The sequence below is a fragment of the Crocodylus porosus genome, unplaced genomic scaffold (assembly GCF_001723895.1).
Source record: "Crocodylus porosus isolate Cpor-Errol unplaced genomic scaffold, CroPor_comp1, whole genome shotgun sequence".
NCBI lineage: Eukaryota > Metazoa > Chordata > Crocodylia > Crocodylidae > Crocodylus > Crocodylus porosus.
This window is the reverse complement of record NW_017728906.1, coordinates 164,463,366-164,480,181: the sequence shown is the minus strand read 5'-3', so window position 1 is coordinate 164,480,181 and position 16,816 is coordinate 164,463,366. Positions and strand designations below refer to the sequence as shown.

Here is a 16,816-nt window from a genome sequence, read left to right as displayed (position 1 = left end):
AATTCCCAGCCTCCAAATGTGATTACATATTGTTGCTGTTCTCCCAGAATTCTCAAAATACCAAGTGTCTGTAGTCTTTACTTGATTAACTTCAGACAGCTTGAACCTTTTAGAATATTGTTTACCCAGAAATGCCCCTCCCCAAACTCTAGTCTGAACCTGAAAAAGTGACTAAACACAAAACAAAGTAAGTAAACAGTCCCAAACAAGTAGTTCTCAAGGTAGAGAGAGGAAGCAGGTTTGACAGTTTACTTGCTTTCCTGGTTTCAAAAGACACACATTATAGACCAAGGCATAACTCTTAAATGACCACTGGAATGCACTACAATATTCTTTTATTTAGTTTACAGAAGAATCTATCAGTACAGGTTGCAGAAAGAAAATGTTTAGTGCTATTTACAGTTTGTTTTAAAACTCTGCTCTATACAAATTTAATTCTGATCAGTATGAACAGTATTTTGTAGACCTACTGCATATAAAGCATTTTGTCAAAGCGATAACAATGGATAAAATAACCTGATTACATTTGAATGATGTTGATCATTCGAAAAACGATTACACAGAACATCCGTAAGGGCTGTGGACACTTATTAAGTACAGAACACAATGTCAACCTGTGACTCGTTTTTTGAAGGCTAAAGCTATTTATATGGAATATTGTTCTATTATACTACACGCCAATCTATATTTAAGTCCTATAGTTATGTATTTTTTAAAGATTTTTATTAAATATATTCTACACGTATTTGTAATTTCAGCCAGGAAGTTTTTAATTCCTCCCCAGTGAAAAAAATATAAAATCTTTTATTTTTTTTGGTGTTTTTATTTTTTATTTTTTTTACAGGTTTAGATTAAACTAGCTCATGCTTTAGTGCTGTGCAAATTTCTTTAGCATATCAACCTTTAAATTATTGATATGAAATAAAAGAATGGCATCCTTTTTAATTATGTATGCCTTTAAAAATCAGCTTCTGATTTTAATACAATTGCAAGCACTAATACCAAATGCAGATTACATAAAGAAACAAAAACTAGTACTATGGCAGAGGTTTCTTTTTTTGTTGTTTTTTAAATTTTAATAATTCTTTTGAAGTCTCTACTAAGTAAGCATGACACTGAACACTAAAGTACAGATGAGTAAGAATGACTGAAAAACGTCAACTGCTGATATTCGAATACATAAAATTGATTAGTAAATGAGGTCTTCTAATATTTATGCACAATAATAAAAGCCTATGAACTACAGGAAATTACCCCTCCCATATTAAGGCTAGGAAATGCACTCTCTGCATTTGTTTGTGCTGTATGAACAAGCACTCAACTAACGCACAAGATAAGAGTGCACATAATGAAAAAAAATTAGTTTCAACAGCCCTCTACAGAGTGCTTTTAAATTCCAGGCACATCGTTTTTTTGTTTGTTGCAGTGTAAATATATATAGTTAAACTGGGTTTAGTTAGTATTTTGTGCCAGTTTGGCCATAAAGGTTGACTTACGTAGAATTGACTTGAACAGTTTTTCCTTTGATTTGGCCATTAATGAGCTTTTTAAAATTATGGATACCACTTTCCAGTGCTGTAATACATACTGTAAATTATTTCTAGGTGTTTCAGATATTGTTCGAGATTGTTGAGGTGAAATATATTGTCAACCATTTTTAGTGCAAATTGCATCTAGAAAGCTTGATTGGTTAGTTCTGGTTAATGAAGATTTGTGTGGCAGAAAAACAATTCCTGTTGTGGAAAAGAACACATTACCTTTTCCGGAGACTGAATAATAACTGATGTATTAAGATTATTCAAACAAAAACAGTAGAAATTAAAAAATCATAATGAAAATGATCACAGCTCTTCTTAAAAAAACCCAAAAAATCCCCCAAAAACCCCAGAGGGACTAGAGGACAGTGTTCATATGTAATATTTCAGTTCCATGGATTTATAGACAGGATCTTCCTAAAGGTGTCTGAAGCAAAGTTGGGCCTCTTCTATTCCAGCAGCATGAAAGACAAAGACTATATTACATCACACTTAGCAAATAAAGCAAACAGGTTTTACAGGATCACGCAGCAATTGCTCTCTCCAGTTTTTTCACGGTTCCTCTGACCTGTGGAACAATGAAGAGATTTACTTGAAGGTCATTTGCAAGATTTTCAGATTTTCTGCATGCACAAATTTTTACTCCTTTTGTTTATGAATGAGACAAGAATTTATCACAATAGCAAACTGAAAGTACTGCTAGAATCTGCACATTTTAAGCTCTGGAGAAAAACAAAAATTTTATTCATAAAGAGTTTGGAAACAAGCCTTTGATCTTAGCTTGTTCAAAAACATTTGGTTTCTTTCTTGACAAGGACTATTAATAAATAATGAAGCTATTTCTTCCTTCAAGCTATGCAAGAACAAAACATGACATATTTAACAGGCTCACATGTAGCTGAAAGTGTCACACACATGCTGTATAGCCTACCTTGAGAGTTTGGCTCTGGCAATGTCTCTCTAGCCACCAAATGCATCACTGTTGTCTTGCCAAAAGGAAGTTTTAATGCTATGTAAAACAGAAGATAACTGTGTTAATAAATTAACTCTTTTAGCCAGTCCAACAAACACACACATGAAAATGCAACTTTAACTAGATTAGGACTTTTTTCAGAGATTCATGTGTTAAAATCCAAATGGCTCATTTGTCACACCTATATCGAGGTTAGATGTAAAAGTTACACCAAGAATGAACACCACTGTTGTTTACATGTGATGAACATAAAAGATAATATAGGGGCCTAATTCAGCTCTTTTTAAAAGTAAATGAAAAACATTAATGGGAATAGGTATGGCCAATTAGGACCTGGTTCAGCAAGGTGTGTGTAAGCACATGCCAGTATTAAAGGAAGAAAAGAGCAGCAGTGCACCAAGAGACCTACTTGGCTAAATCATGGACTCAACAGTGAGCTGAAGTTTTAAAAAAAGTATCATCTCACAAAAAGAAACATGGCTGCATTATTAAGAATGGATGTTTGAGTGAAGAATGAGCACATAGGGACAAAACCAGACAGGCAAGGGACATAAAATATTCTAGAAATACCTTAGATACAAGAGGAAGAACAGGGAGAAATGCACCAAGTAATTTTTTTATGTACAACAATTCAACCCCTTGGGCATTTTTCCCTTTTTTTGTGGCCAAAAGCATTGAAAGCAGAACCTCTTCTTATCACAATTATTTACACAATCCATTTTTTATTTATGGACCATCTTCGCATTTAGAATCAATTCACTGAACACTAACAGCAGGAGAACGGAATGGGGGTACCTGAACAGGATGCATCTTTTCATCAAGTAGTCAATTACAGATTCAAGAATCTGAAATTAAACTAAATCTAGTTGCTACTGGCCAGAAGCTTCAGGTCACTAGTTTAGCCAGATGAATGCAATTAAGATGATTTAAAACAATGAAAACATTTTTGAGATAAGCCTTTATATTTTCATCCTAGCAACAGCACTGAGTTTTTTGGAGAATGTTATACATTAGCATTATAACATACAGGTAGTTATTGTTATTGGCAGAAAAATTAGATACATTAAACCTATTTTGAAATGCTTCATAAAACTTGCACTTTCCTGACAATAAGCTCTGTGATAAAGTAAAACTGATAATGGTTCTTACTTCATGGCAGGGGTGTCAAACATGACCTACAGAACAGTTCTATCCAGCCCTCCAGGATACCAGTAGGCTACAGGAAGTTGGGAGGCAGGATTAGGAGCAGGACCTGCCACAGAATTTGGGGTTCCTGGGCCTGGATGGCTCAGGAGAAGTCCCTGAAGTCTCAATCCAGCCCAGGGTGAGTTGGAAACTCTTGTTCTAGGGGAAACTGTGCTGGCAAACTAGAGCCTCTCAATAGCTTTAAGTCTAAAAAGGAAAAGTATTTCACATATTGATTCTTTGATATAATTAATAACTACGCAAAGATCATGTTAACAAGTCAGTGAATCCAGATGTAAAAGGGATTTTCTTCTTTGTGTGAATTAAGAAGTCATTACAGAAAGACCAAAATGTTATAAGCTAATCACATTAGGGAATTCTTACATAACATCAAAAAGACACTCGAGAAGACTATCCTCTGATAAGTGAGCAAAGGAGATTAATTATTTACAGTAATCAAGCAAAAGTGTACTAACATCTCAATTAATAGCTTGCATCCTTTTTGCACACATCCTTGTTAGTGATTTCTACCATTTCCTGGGTTTAAGGGTGTGGGTGAGATGCAAAAAACAGAAAAACGGCACATTCACAAAATGCTTTCTCCAAGCATCTGAGTGGAGGAAGAGGAGAGCTTTCAAAACTGGATGTTCCTTAGCTGATTGTAACATTAGTTTCAGTTAACCTGAAATTTGCTGTTGGAAGCTAAATAACACTTTCCTCCCTCTCAACTTCCCATCTTTTCACATACACAGTGGAAGCAACAGAAGATGATGGCCCTGGCACTGCTTGTGACAATGACACTGAAGACTTTGGAGACAAGTGTGTTTTCTATTATCCTTCCTTCCAGGTGATACTTTTGCTATTACCTCTTTTATTCTTGCATGAAGCTTCACAAGGCATGGTATGCTGGCAGAAAAAAGCTCAAGGCTAATTTTTAAATATATAAGGATATAGAATTTTTCCTGTTCAAATGTGTATCTTAAAAAACCCTTTCCTCCTATTAATTCAAAGAATTGTTTCAACTGTGGAAGCTGTCATCTTAAGTCCTGACTTCAGCCAGCATTCACACTAATCAAACTGAGTTCAGAAATAAACAACTATCACACAATTTATCAAAAGGGACCAAAAATGATTTCTGATACCCAAACAAGAACAGTTTAGGGCAGCATTCAGTAAACTTTTAAGGTTGCAAGTTGGAATGACCAGCTCAGGTCAGAGGCAGACAGGCAGGCCTGCCACTGGACCCAGCCACTGCCACTCCCTGCCTCCCTCCTTCCCCCACATGGCAGCATGGGGAGATTGACGGCTGCCAAGCACCAATGAAGCTGCACATCCATGGGCTAGATCAAATAGCTTTGCGGGTTGAATCCATCCAACCTGCCGCTGCAGGTTACCAACTCCTAGCCTAGGCTACTACTCCCTCTCTCTAAGTGACAGGGAGGAAGGGGAAAATAAGCCTCAAAACTCCAGCCAAAAAAAAATCACTAGCCACTTGACAAAAATGAAACTCTTCATAGATGCTTTAATTAAAAGTCCCTAAGATCCCTGGTTGAAAGATGTAACAGAACTGCAAAGTACTGGGTAACAAGAAACTGCATACTGTACTTGGCAGTAAAACACTGTTTTCTTTTTCAGTCATGAAATGTTTCTATGCTACTTCTGGTAAGGTTGCGTTAACCTTTCCTTTTAGGAACTTAGAATTTAACTCCATAATCTTACCCTATGAAGAAATTTATTAGAGTAGTTCATCTGCATTGATGTAAATCCTGTTTTAAAAACAAATCTCTACAACAATAAAGAAACACAAAAAATTCTGAAAAATGCTAACAAAAACAGACAATGTCCATTGGGTATAAGGTTGTGATTATTGCAAGTCATGAATGACAAGCAACATGACCCAAAATCCCCTGTTCCCTAGTGTGTATATAAAAATCTATGGAGCTGTCTTAAATGTAGCAGTTAAAAGGAAGCAGGCTGTTCTTCTTCAGTGAAACGTTTTGTCGGGCTCTTAAATGCTATTCAGAGTATTGTGAAGTTATCCTGATCTCTGTGAAGGGAGTTAGTATAGGTGGTCAAGAGCAACACCTACTGATTGCCAAACAAGGTTTTGGGGTTTTTTTGTTTTGTTTTTGCCAGCTGCACTTGGCTTGCATATTCCAAAGCAGGGGTAGCCAACCTGTGGCATTAGTCCCAAGAGTAGCACAAGCAGCCTGTGGGTGTGCCAGCAGCACATCAGGGAAGAAGCAGGGAGCACAATGACAGATAAGGCAGGAAGCACTGAGGTAGCAACAGAAAGAAGAGCAGCAGATCGGATAGGGAACAGAAAGAGAAGCAGATGGGGCAGAGGACAGGGATCAGAGGGGCACTTGGGGGAAGAGTGTGAGGCTTATTTGTGGCAAGCCTGCAAAAAGGTTGGCTTCCACTATTCTAAAGCAAGACATTCAGCAGATGAGAATTTCACTGGGAGAGATGATCCAAAATTGAGGCTAGAAGCAGCAATGAACACAAACAGTATTTTCACTAACTTTAACAATACACCAGTATCTGACAAAAAATAGGCTGCAGCCTGCAGAAGCTTACACTCTCTAATGTTCCATCCTGCCTGCCTATGACACTGCTTCTTACTGCATTCAAGAACAGGACATGAAACTGTTCAGTTAGGCTAGGAAGAGACATTACACATAAACGAGTTTAAGTGATCAGAAACTGGTTTAAACCTGTAACAGAACATAAATTCAGTGCACATAAACCAGTTTTAAAATGGCTCAAACTAGCTTAAGATAAATCTGGTTGAATGTAGTATTAGGCTTAACTGATTTGGATCAAACTGCCTTATGGAACTTGTCCCAGACCCTGGTTTAAATTAAATCAGAGTCCTCCATCATCCCAGCATACTCTGCAGGCCTGGGCTGGCCAGCCCTGCTGCTCTGGGGAGCAGGGCTGAGGAGTTAGAGGCTGCAGGAACAGCAGCATGTCCTTGACTTTCCCCAGTGCCCCCCCCCACCATGCTCAAGCAGGGATTCCCCCCCCTCCTACAGCATGGACCCCAGCCTGCATCTGGTCACAGTCACCCCACCCTATGCCAGTGCGCGCGTGCGTGCATGCGTGCGCGTGTGTGTGTGTGTGTGTGTGTGTGTGTGTGTCTAATGTCACTGAGGCAAAGGCAGACAGAACAGTGTCTGCTTAGGGCTTTTTGGAGCTAATCAACAGGTCAGCTGATAACATCCCTCCATTCCCTTCCTTGGAAAAAGCTGTTTAAGAGGAACTTGAACTAATGAGAAGCTTTTGTTTTCTTGATGGGCTGTGATAAGCTTTGTTATCAGCACCCTGCTGGCTCCCTTGCCTGTCAGGTTTTGCTGCAAACAGTAGGAAGAAGCAGGGAGAGGGAGATTGAGAAATTTAGTATCATCAACAGATGCATGCAGTGCATGCAAGCAGTCATCCCTCCCCCACCTCCCTTTTGCCTCAAAGTGCTAGCTGGAGGCCAGGTTCTGGCAACACTTCCTACCTTTTGAGCAACAAGCTGGGAAAAGCCTAGGACTGTACAGGCAGGGTGAAAGGGTAAACCCATCCCTAATCAGAGCTTCCTGCTGGGGCCTTGCTACACACCCCCTCACCTCAGCACCATACAAGTGCAAGGAGGGCTGCTCTAGCACCCCCTCCCCCAGCTTCTAGCCTGCATTTTCTGATGTAAAAGTGAATGTCTATCTACTTGCAAATCTGTTCAAGCTCTGCCAGTTAGACTAACCTACGAAGATTGAATCAATTCAGGCTCAGGCTTTTGGAATGTCTGTCCCTAGCCTTAGTGCTAAGGCAGAAGACAAACTGGAGGTGAAAATTCCATAGTTAAATGACAATATTAAGTAGCATGCAATCAAGTTCTCTATGCCTACCCAGTATATAAAGCCGGACTAGAAAATGGGACCATATGGCAGATAAATGTATCCTAAAGGGGATAAGCAGCTCAGGCAGATATGGTTGAAAGCTGTTATCTAATGGTTGTATAGTACCTATTTGAATCAGTAACTCCAGTTCAGTTCTTAATGGAGACATATCCATATTAGAATGGGCACACAAGAATAGCTGATTAACATCAGCAGCATAGGGCAGTGATTTGTTTTTCCAAACCCTTTACATCGTGATCATCCTTGGTGCTAGAGGATGATAGCTTAAGGGTGCTAAAGACTAAGTTTTAACCAACATTACAGTAGAAAGTGAAATTAAAAAGGATAAAATGCATAGGAATTAAGTAATTCCAGGTTTACTTTCACTAGAAAATGGTTGCACTAAGGATGGTTTTCATTATAGTTCTCCCTTCGCTTTACATTCTTAATTGCACACAGCATTAACAGAAGCAACACATGCACAATATATTTCAATTAAATATTTCCCTTAAATTAATCTATCAAACTGAAAATAAATTGTATTTGAAATGTATATACCAGCCATGATATATAAAAGTCAGGGACAGCAGGACAGGCCCTATGAGGAGAGGCTAAGGAACCTGAACCTGTTCAGCCTTCACAAGAGAAGGCTGAGAGGGGATCTGGTGGCTCTTTGTAAACTGACCAATGGGGACCAGCAGGCAATGGGAGAGTCCCTGTTCCCCCAAGCACTACTGGGAGTAACAAGGAATAATGGCCACAAGTTGACGGAGAGTAGATTCAAGCTAGATATCAGGAGGTGCTACTTCACAGTCAGGGCAGCTAGGATCTGGAGCTTCCAAGTGAATTGGTGCTGGCTCCTACCCTAGCGGGTCTTCAGAAGGAGGCTAGATAGAAACCTTGCTGGGGTCTTTTGACCCCTGCATTCTTTCCTGCCATGGCAGGGGGGCGGACTTGATGATCTGCTCAGGTCTCTTCCGACCCTACTAACTATGAAACTATGAAAGTATTTTTATTTATAATACATTTGTACATTACCTCAAACAACAGGTTTGTAAAAATATAACTGCAAAAAACCACATGCCACAAGGGGGCACAGTTGAACTGCATTTCTTTACTATGCAAAGAGAAGCCATTAACTTTTGTTCTCACATAACTATGCAATTATATTTTTGGGACAAAGCCGGATGGCAAGAATGCCGCTTCTTATTCTAATTCACAGGGTGCATTTTTTCATTACATTACAATCCAGACTGCTGTTTAATCAATTATTAATCTTCAGCCAATACAGAGATTTCTGAAATAGTTTTACAACATAAATATGAAGTATGAAAATAGAATAAAATCCTCTCTCCCTAATTAAAAATAATAATAAATAAAGACAACATTATTTCTTATTAGTACATAAAACATTAACTCACAAGGTGATACTTTCCAAAGTCTGAACACTGGAGAAGGGACAGTAACACACGGCATGCTATGTTATAACAAAATTCTTCAGAAAACCATACTGTGACCTTGAATTCTAATTCTAGATTGGGTTTTACTAACATGCGACTTATGGCATTTCAAATGTATATTTGCTTTGCCTAAGAAAGGTCCATTACTTAAGTTATTTTATTACCTCCTAGTGTCACGTTGCCATGAAGAAACCGTCCTTGATAAATAAGCCGCAGAATATTTGGACTGCTGACCTGTTCTTCTTCCCAATCTGAAAGAGAAGCAAGGGAACTCTGAAGAATACATTTCGTTATATATATCTTTGGTTTATTTCCCTATAACCCAGGATACAGAGGAAAAAGCTTTATTCTTCCACTTTGGGATAAAGATACAAGCTTGAAAAGGAGACTTGAAGCTACAACACCCAAATGTTTTTCTGAATTTACCATGTGACCCTAGATAGTCTACTACTATTAACAGCATAAATACTATTAGTATATTTCACAGACCGTTTATGAATTTTAATTAATACTTAAAGGTATTTAAGTATTAATCTATTTGATAATCTATTTAATAAGTGACAAGGAAAATTCTGTTTTCTTTCAGACTTGGAATCCATTTGGCTTCCTTTAATTTCTTCCTCTTTAAGATTCTCCAGCTACTCTATCTATCCCCTGCATTCAACCAGATAAGTTCAGCCTTAGTCTAGTAATGAAAATCAGCCATTTACGCAATAGCAACACTGCTGCTTGCTGGTTTAGAATAGGATTAAGTCAGAGGTGTCCTCTTCTCATCCAACACTACCAAGCATCCCACAAAACTAGATTTAGCTAGCTAAATGTCCAGAGGGTTAAACAAACTAAGAACCCTGAAATTCATGGTAAAATTGAATGGTTAGGAACCAACCTCATAGAAGAGCCACCTATTGATACATTTTAAGAAATTTCTGACACCACAGTATCAGCACACGGTTGATGGATAGCAAATGATTTTCTACAATAAAAATGCATCTTTTCATAAAATATTTATGCTTCAGTAGGTTTACATTGACAAACACATCATTTATCATTGCATTAACATAATTAATTTAAATCTGGTCTTTGGAAATCTAAATATTTCTTAGCTGACCAGATATTTTATGCCACCTGTTCACAAATCTGCTTCTATTCTGCTCCACCTACTTCCTTCCTTTCCTTTTTTGTGTCCTTGTAACATAGCGTTATCTGTCATATTTGAACATAGTTGGTACCTTTGTTCGAATATGACAGGGCCATGCTGTGAGCACTTCTGCTATGGACTCAAACTTTCAACCTCTGGGCTGGTCAACCGTGTACCTTAGCACCTAGCCCCCACTCCATCTACTGTAGTATTTATATATCAAACATAAAACATTCAAAAAAAGGATAAAAACACAGAGCAAAACCTAATCTGTTTGTCTAGAATACACAACTGACATCCAGAGAATAGGAAAAGGCATCCAAAGGGAGAGAAACTGAAACAGGGAGTATTAAAAAATACTGTGAAAAGTGTATGAAAAGACTTCTGGGAGAAAAAACAGCAGGAAGAGAAGAGTGAAAAAGAACTACTAAAATCAATGTCAGTTCAGATTTAATGCACCAAGAAAAATGACATGTTTAGAAGGCTGCACAGTACTACATGGGGTTAGGAGTGACATCAGCATAGAAGATTGACTAGGAAGTATATAGAAGTGGTAATATTTACCAGCTGCCTTAGAAAATTTAAGTCACAGTATAAGGTAGCTCTAGTTGTCTGATTCTATCTGAAGTTTGGAATATTTTCCATCTATTGCCTGTTTTAATTGTAGCACAGTTCAGTGAAGGCACCATCATTGGTATGCTGTACATTGGTAATTACAACTCTTGGATATACCTTAAGTCAGCACTTCTCAAAGTGGTGGTCTGTGGACCAGCCACTGGTCGCCGATCCGCAGTGAGTTGCCAGGAAAGGAAGAAATATATTTTCAGAAGCATAACATTGATATGCCATAGCGCCACAGTTCGTACGTTACAACACTCCAGGTGATGTCACATCGTGCAAGGTCAGGAAAGAGAAAGAAACAGCCGGTCGTGCATTTGTGTAGCGCCGTTACACACAGTTGCTGCCACTGGCTGAACCAGGCACCGGTCCCTGGCCCACTGGAAAAAAAATTGCTGGTCCACCACATCAGATAGTTTGAGAAGCACTGCCTTAAGTCATTAGTATCAACTCCTGATCTGCCTTTTTGCAGGGGGAGGGATTGAGTCCTTTCTCCATAATTTTCTGACTTTAAGACTACCAAATTGAGCCAGCTGAAGTGCTAGGATGATGCAACAAGGCAGCCAGAAGACAGAAAAATAAGTTTGGTACAGTAATCCCTATTAGCTAACCTACCATGTCTTCCATCTATTTAATCTTCGCTCTAGAATTCTTTTCCCATTAACAGTAAACTTCAGATTTTAAAATGTCTACGATGGAAGGGGAAAAAAAAGTCTAAGAAAAAACCTAGGAGAAAGAGTGCAGTTGGAAAAAAAAAAAGAATAATGACTATCAGATGACCACCAAAAGAAAATTCAGTTCTTCCAGCAACGTTGGAGAGATGGGGTTTAAGTATGCTCTCCGCTCCATCCCCTAATCACATTACATGGGATGGCAGTGTTTTCAGTAGCTCATGCAGGTAAATATATCCTATCTAGACAGGTTTCGTATCTTTAGACACTTTTTAAAAATCATTTACTTTTAGATAATGTTGCATTCATGAAAGCCAGAGGAATGTGATTAAGGTATTCAGCTGGTTTACAGGAGACCCAGGTTCAGGTACCTACTTGACCTGATTCAGAGCAGTAACTCAAAACTGGGTCTGCCTCACCTCAACCCATCATTCACTCCAAAAACAAAACCTAATATCCCCCCGCTCCCTCAACCCCTCAGTCTATTTCAATACGAAACTGAGAATCCACTGAATTCTCATGCTTCGGGGGAAATAGGGAAAATTGTTTCCTACCCAGTTCTATTCATTTACCTAAACTACGTGAAGGGTATATAACATTGTCCATTTTAGTGGCTGGCAATATACTAATCTCTGATTCAGTGATGTAAAACTAGAGTATCTCCAATGTCAATGAAGTTACTGATTATTGTATTTTGAAGGTGGTATAGTCTATAAAGGTGCATATCACAAGCTTTCACAAACCTAAATTCATTTTGTCAGAGGTTGTGAAAGGACAGCATAGAGCAGAGTATGAAGTAGAGTAAGTGATCACTGATGATTACAATACAATAGGTGGGAGACCAGGAGGGAAGGGGGAGGTGGAGAGGAATCATCCTGTAAGAGACATTATAAGCAAACATCACACAGGAACAAAAAGGGGCAACAAAAGCTAATCCAGGTAATGGGGTTATCATCATCTACCTGATTCCTGCTAATCTTTTTCCACTCCACAGGTGTCAATGACCTCCTGTCCCTTTTAATTGTCTTGATAGTCCACTATTCAAAACTACCTTTTCTTCTGGGTGAGTTAGCCATTCCTGGTAATCTCTCTCTTTCACAGTCCTAAAGACTGACTATAGCAAAAAAACTTAACACGCATGTGGCAATATTAACTCAGGTGTAGAAGTGATTGACAGTACTTCATTGTCAAGATGCTCAAGAAGGCTAAATTTTGTTTTTGAATCTGAGTAAGGGATATACATTCAACTATAACAGGGGTGGCTCAAACTCTGCTCCCTGGGCCAGATCTGATCCCCACAGGTCCAGAAAAATCAGTGGCAAGGCAATGGTGCCACTGGTCCTCTGCTGCCAAATTCCAGACCCACTGGAAGCCCCAGGCCCTGTATTCTGGACTGGCACCTGATTCCAGTGTGCAGGGCTGGTTGGGGATGGCACCTGGCCCCAGGACCCAATCCTGGCACACAGGGGGGCAGGAGAGGACAGCATTGGGTCCCCGGGGCCCAATCCCAGTGTGCACGGCAGAGAAGAGGCCCTACCACTGAACTGTAATGATTACAGGAGTAACACCACAATATTTTTTTGGCTATTTTATGTCTAGTGTATTTTGTTTTCTTACACTTTATATATGCTCTAGCAAATTAGTGTACACTCCAACAGTTATTTTTGTCTTGATCTTAAACTGAATAACATGGCGCTACCCCCTAGCATATTAGTAAAGGTTCTAGTTTCTTTAAGCGGAGAAAAATGTGCATTGTGTTTTATGTGATGTGCCACACCCTCTGCACTCCCCTTTTCAAAATCCTGGATCCAACCATGCACCCACCCTTACCAACACTCTGCAGGGCAGTTCAATTCTACTGCGAATAAAGGCCAGCTTTAAGTAACTCCTTTAACAAAGAGAGGAGCTTTCAAATTTCCAAGTGAGAGATTAATTGCTACTTTTAAGCGTTCCTAAGCAATGAGCATCTGTAAAGAATTTCAGATTTGCTGCAATTTAAAAAGAATTTCATTTTCTACCTCTAAGAACGAACCTAATACAGACCAAGTGACTGAAAGATGAAGGGAGGTGATCACAATTACAGCAACAAATGTAGGCACCGTACTCCTCCCTAACACACAAACATGGCCAGCAGGAGCCATTTGTTTTCCTCAAATTTTACACACCCATCCACCCACTCACCAATCTGTAATCATATTCAGGCTAAAAGCAATTTCCCTGGTACATGTTGTATACTATCATCGTGCTTTAACTTTTTGGCAATTTTTCCTTAAGCTCCACAGAATTGCTTTTTTTTTTTCTCCTTTCAGAAAATGCAATTTTTTTTTGTTACGAGTAAAATGTACTAATCCCAGTTTTAATTATGGTTTCACACATCTGAAATAAGTTTCATCAAACGGAATATTAATTAGATGCACTGACACCAGATAAAAGTAAAACAATCAACATTTCTGATCCTATATTACATACCATTCTTTGTACACCAATAGCTAGGTAGGATATTGACTTGAAACTGCAATGTAATATGCCCCGGAGTATATTTAAAAGAACAAAAAAAAAAAAGTCTCACCATTCAGAGAAATGCACACAATTCCCCCATCCCAGCCAAGTCGGTCTGATCCTATCAACAGGATGGGACAGGACAGTGCATTACCAAGTCTTCAAATACCTAAAGGGCAATTACAGAGAGGGTGGAGATGGGCTTTTCTTTGTGACCATAAGGGATACGACTAGGAGCAATGGCTTCAAGCTGCAGCAGGGGAAATTTAAGCTGGAGATTAGGAGAAACTTTCTGACTATGGGGGTGGTCAAGGATTGGAAAAGGCTACCTAGAGAATGTGTGGAATCTCTATTCTTGGAAATTATCAAAAGAAGGTTAGACACTTGGCTGAGATGGTTCAGTCATGGGTAAGTCTGTCTTGACCAGGGGGCTAGACTAGATGATCTCATAAGGTCCCTTTCAGTCTTACCTTCCTATGATTTTACAAGCACATTACAATAAGGCATAGCAAATATCAAAGACAATTATATATACCAGACAATCTGTTCAACTACATCAATTGTATTAAACAAGCACCTCTCTCAATACCTAATGCTTCAAAAGACCACAATCCACTGTCTTTATATGCACTGTGCCAAACAGGTAATGTGATACCAGAGCCTAAAATAATTCTTTCTGACCTTCAAAAGAGACCACTTTAAGGCCCCCAGGTTAGATTACTGATACTCAGTTCTTCAGCAAAAAAACAGTTACTTATATTTCTATACACTAGCATTCCAGTAATATCATGGTAGTCCAACTAGAGGCCCTGGGCCAAGGGATTAAGTTGAAGTCCCCCAGGCTCCTGCCTGGCTGCCACTCCCCCATCATTCTGGCTGAAACAGAGGCTTCCTCTTCTTTTCCCTGCATGCCACTTCCTGCCTCTGCTTCAAGAGGGCAGTGCAGTATGGTGAGTGGCATAGGGAGTGTGCTCAGGGCAAACATACCTTGTGCAGCAATGGGGGCATGACCACAAAGGCACATTTTTGTGGGGGGGGGGGAGGGAGAAATCATGCTTGCATGCTCCCAGGGATGGGGGAGTAGAAATTGAACTTGTGTATCCACATGGTGCAGCAGTGGAGGGGGATTATACCCATGTGAGCACATGGTACAATGAGGTGGGGTGGAGTGTCTGTGTAAACCAGTAATCTGTGACTCAACTGGTGGAGCATGCACAACACGTGGTTCCTGCTGGTGTGGCCTCTGGGAAGTTGGACAGCTTTCAGTGTATTTTAAAGCAATGGCATCAAACATTTGGCCCCATAGGATAGATCCTGCCTGTGGAACTGCTATATCTGGCACACCAGGTTACTGGTGGGCCACTGGAAGTTAGGGAGACCCCCTCACAGCTACCAGAATCCCCCTTACCCCTACTTGCTGCCATAGTGGCCACAGCAGCTATCTCTATGCCCTGGACTGGATCCAGCCCATGAAGAGTCCCTCAGTCTGGCCCTGGGCCCCAGGTGACCAAGTTTGACATCCATGTTAAAGTACTGAAGTAACACCAAGGGTTTCCTCCAGCAGAGCATGTATTTTTGTTATTCATATTCAGTGTAGATTTCTCAATTCTGGCTAGCCTCCCAACAGATTATGAGGCAGGGAGGAAAGTTCTTGATTAATTTTTGTTAAACAACTGACACACAGGCTCTCTTAATTTAGAATACCATTATGCAGAACAGGGATACTATTCAATAATTTGAAATTATACTCATTTTTCCTTCACATCTTCTAATGCTTCTTACAAGTTCCTTACCCTTCTCTAAACATTACTATTATAACACGTCATTTCCAAGATAATGTAATAAAAAATAAGATGATACTTGTGGTTTAACTGGCCTTGTTTTTCTTCACCAATTGTTAGACAAAAGCTTTTATATCTAACGCTTCATGATCAATTTCCAGTTACTATATCTGTTCCAAGTCAATCAAGAAAACAAATATGAAAGGAATGTTTATAAAAGGGCAATAAAACCAAGGGTTGAAAAAAAAAAAAAGAAGAGAAATAATCAGAATTAAAGCATCTTTAATATGCACACACACACAAAAAGACAGGTACACATACACACACTCAAAACATTCAACTTAAATACTGAGACCAATAATCAACATTTCAGTCAGAAAAACAAGAGTGAGGCTGCTAACTAAGCAGTCTGAGCTCTGAAGAGCACAAAATAAACTACTCACCCATTGGCCAGTTGTCATATACATGCTTTGCGATATCTGCAGCTGAGTCGTTTGGTGAAAATAAGAACTCTTTCGTTTTCCCACTTACCAAAATGAGGCGCAAATTTATCTGCAAAGAAAAAGACAACATCAGGAAAGGAGCATCACACAAATAAACTATTTAATTATTAATGCATAACAACTTTATATTTCTTTCTTCAATGATTTAGCATCAGTCATAAGTGTGGTCTAAAGGGGGAAAAAAACCAAGCAAGCACAATGTTTTAATACAGCAGTAAAATGCACAAAAAATGTTAGACAGGAGGGAGATATCGGATTGATTCATCTATGATAAAGTTAAACTAACAAAAATATTTAAAGGTTCTTAAAATGTGACTGTGGGCACCTATACATGAGCAGCAACACTGCTCTGGTGCACTGTAATTGCAGTGCATTGGAGTAGGCTTGATTAATCAAGCCTGTTGCAGAGTAGCAGTTACTGCACTCCAGAAGACTCCAGCGTTTTCTGTATCAGTGTCTCACTCCGTGCATCACTGTACCACTTAAAAATGGCAACGGGGGCCACTTAAACTAAAGCTTGTCAAATGAGTTTTAGTTTCATAGTTTCTAGGGTCGGAAGGGACCTGAGT

General features: G+C 39.3%; 1 protein-coding gene across 1 annotated transcript in view; it reads right to left on the bottom strand.

Moving 5' to 3' along the window:
- Positions 1 to 318: 318 nt before the first annotated feature.
- The window catches only part of UBL3 (ubiquitin like 3), an 80,968-nt gene continuing 64,470 nt past the window's right edge, over positions 319 to 16,816 (bottom strand). Inside the window, exons 2-5 of the mRNA XM_019530124.1 lie at positions 16,188 to 16,296; positions 9,202 to 9,288; positions 2,467 to 2,544; positions 319 to 2,103 (exon numbers count right to left, since the gene is read on the bottom strand). Coding sequence (XP_019385669.1) covers positions 2,051 to 2,103; positions 2,467 to 2,544; positions 9,202 to 9,288; positions 16,188 to 16,296 — 327 coding nt within the window. The 3' untranslated portion in view covers positions 319 to 2,050. The remainder of the gene's footprint in view (positions 2,104 to 2,466; positions 2,545 to 9,201; positions 9,289 to 16,187; positions 16,297 to 16,816) is intronic.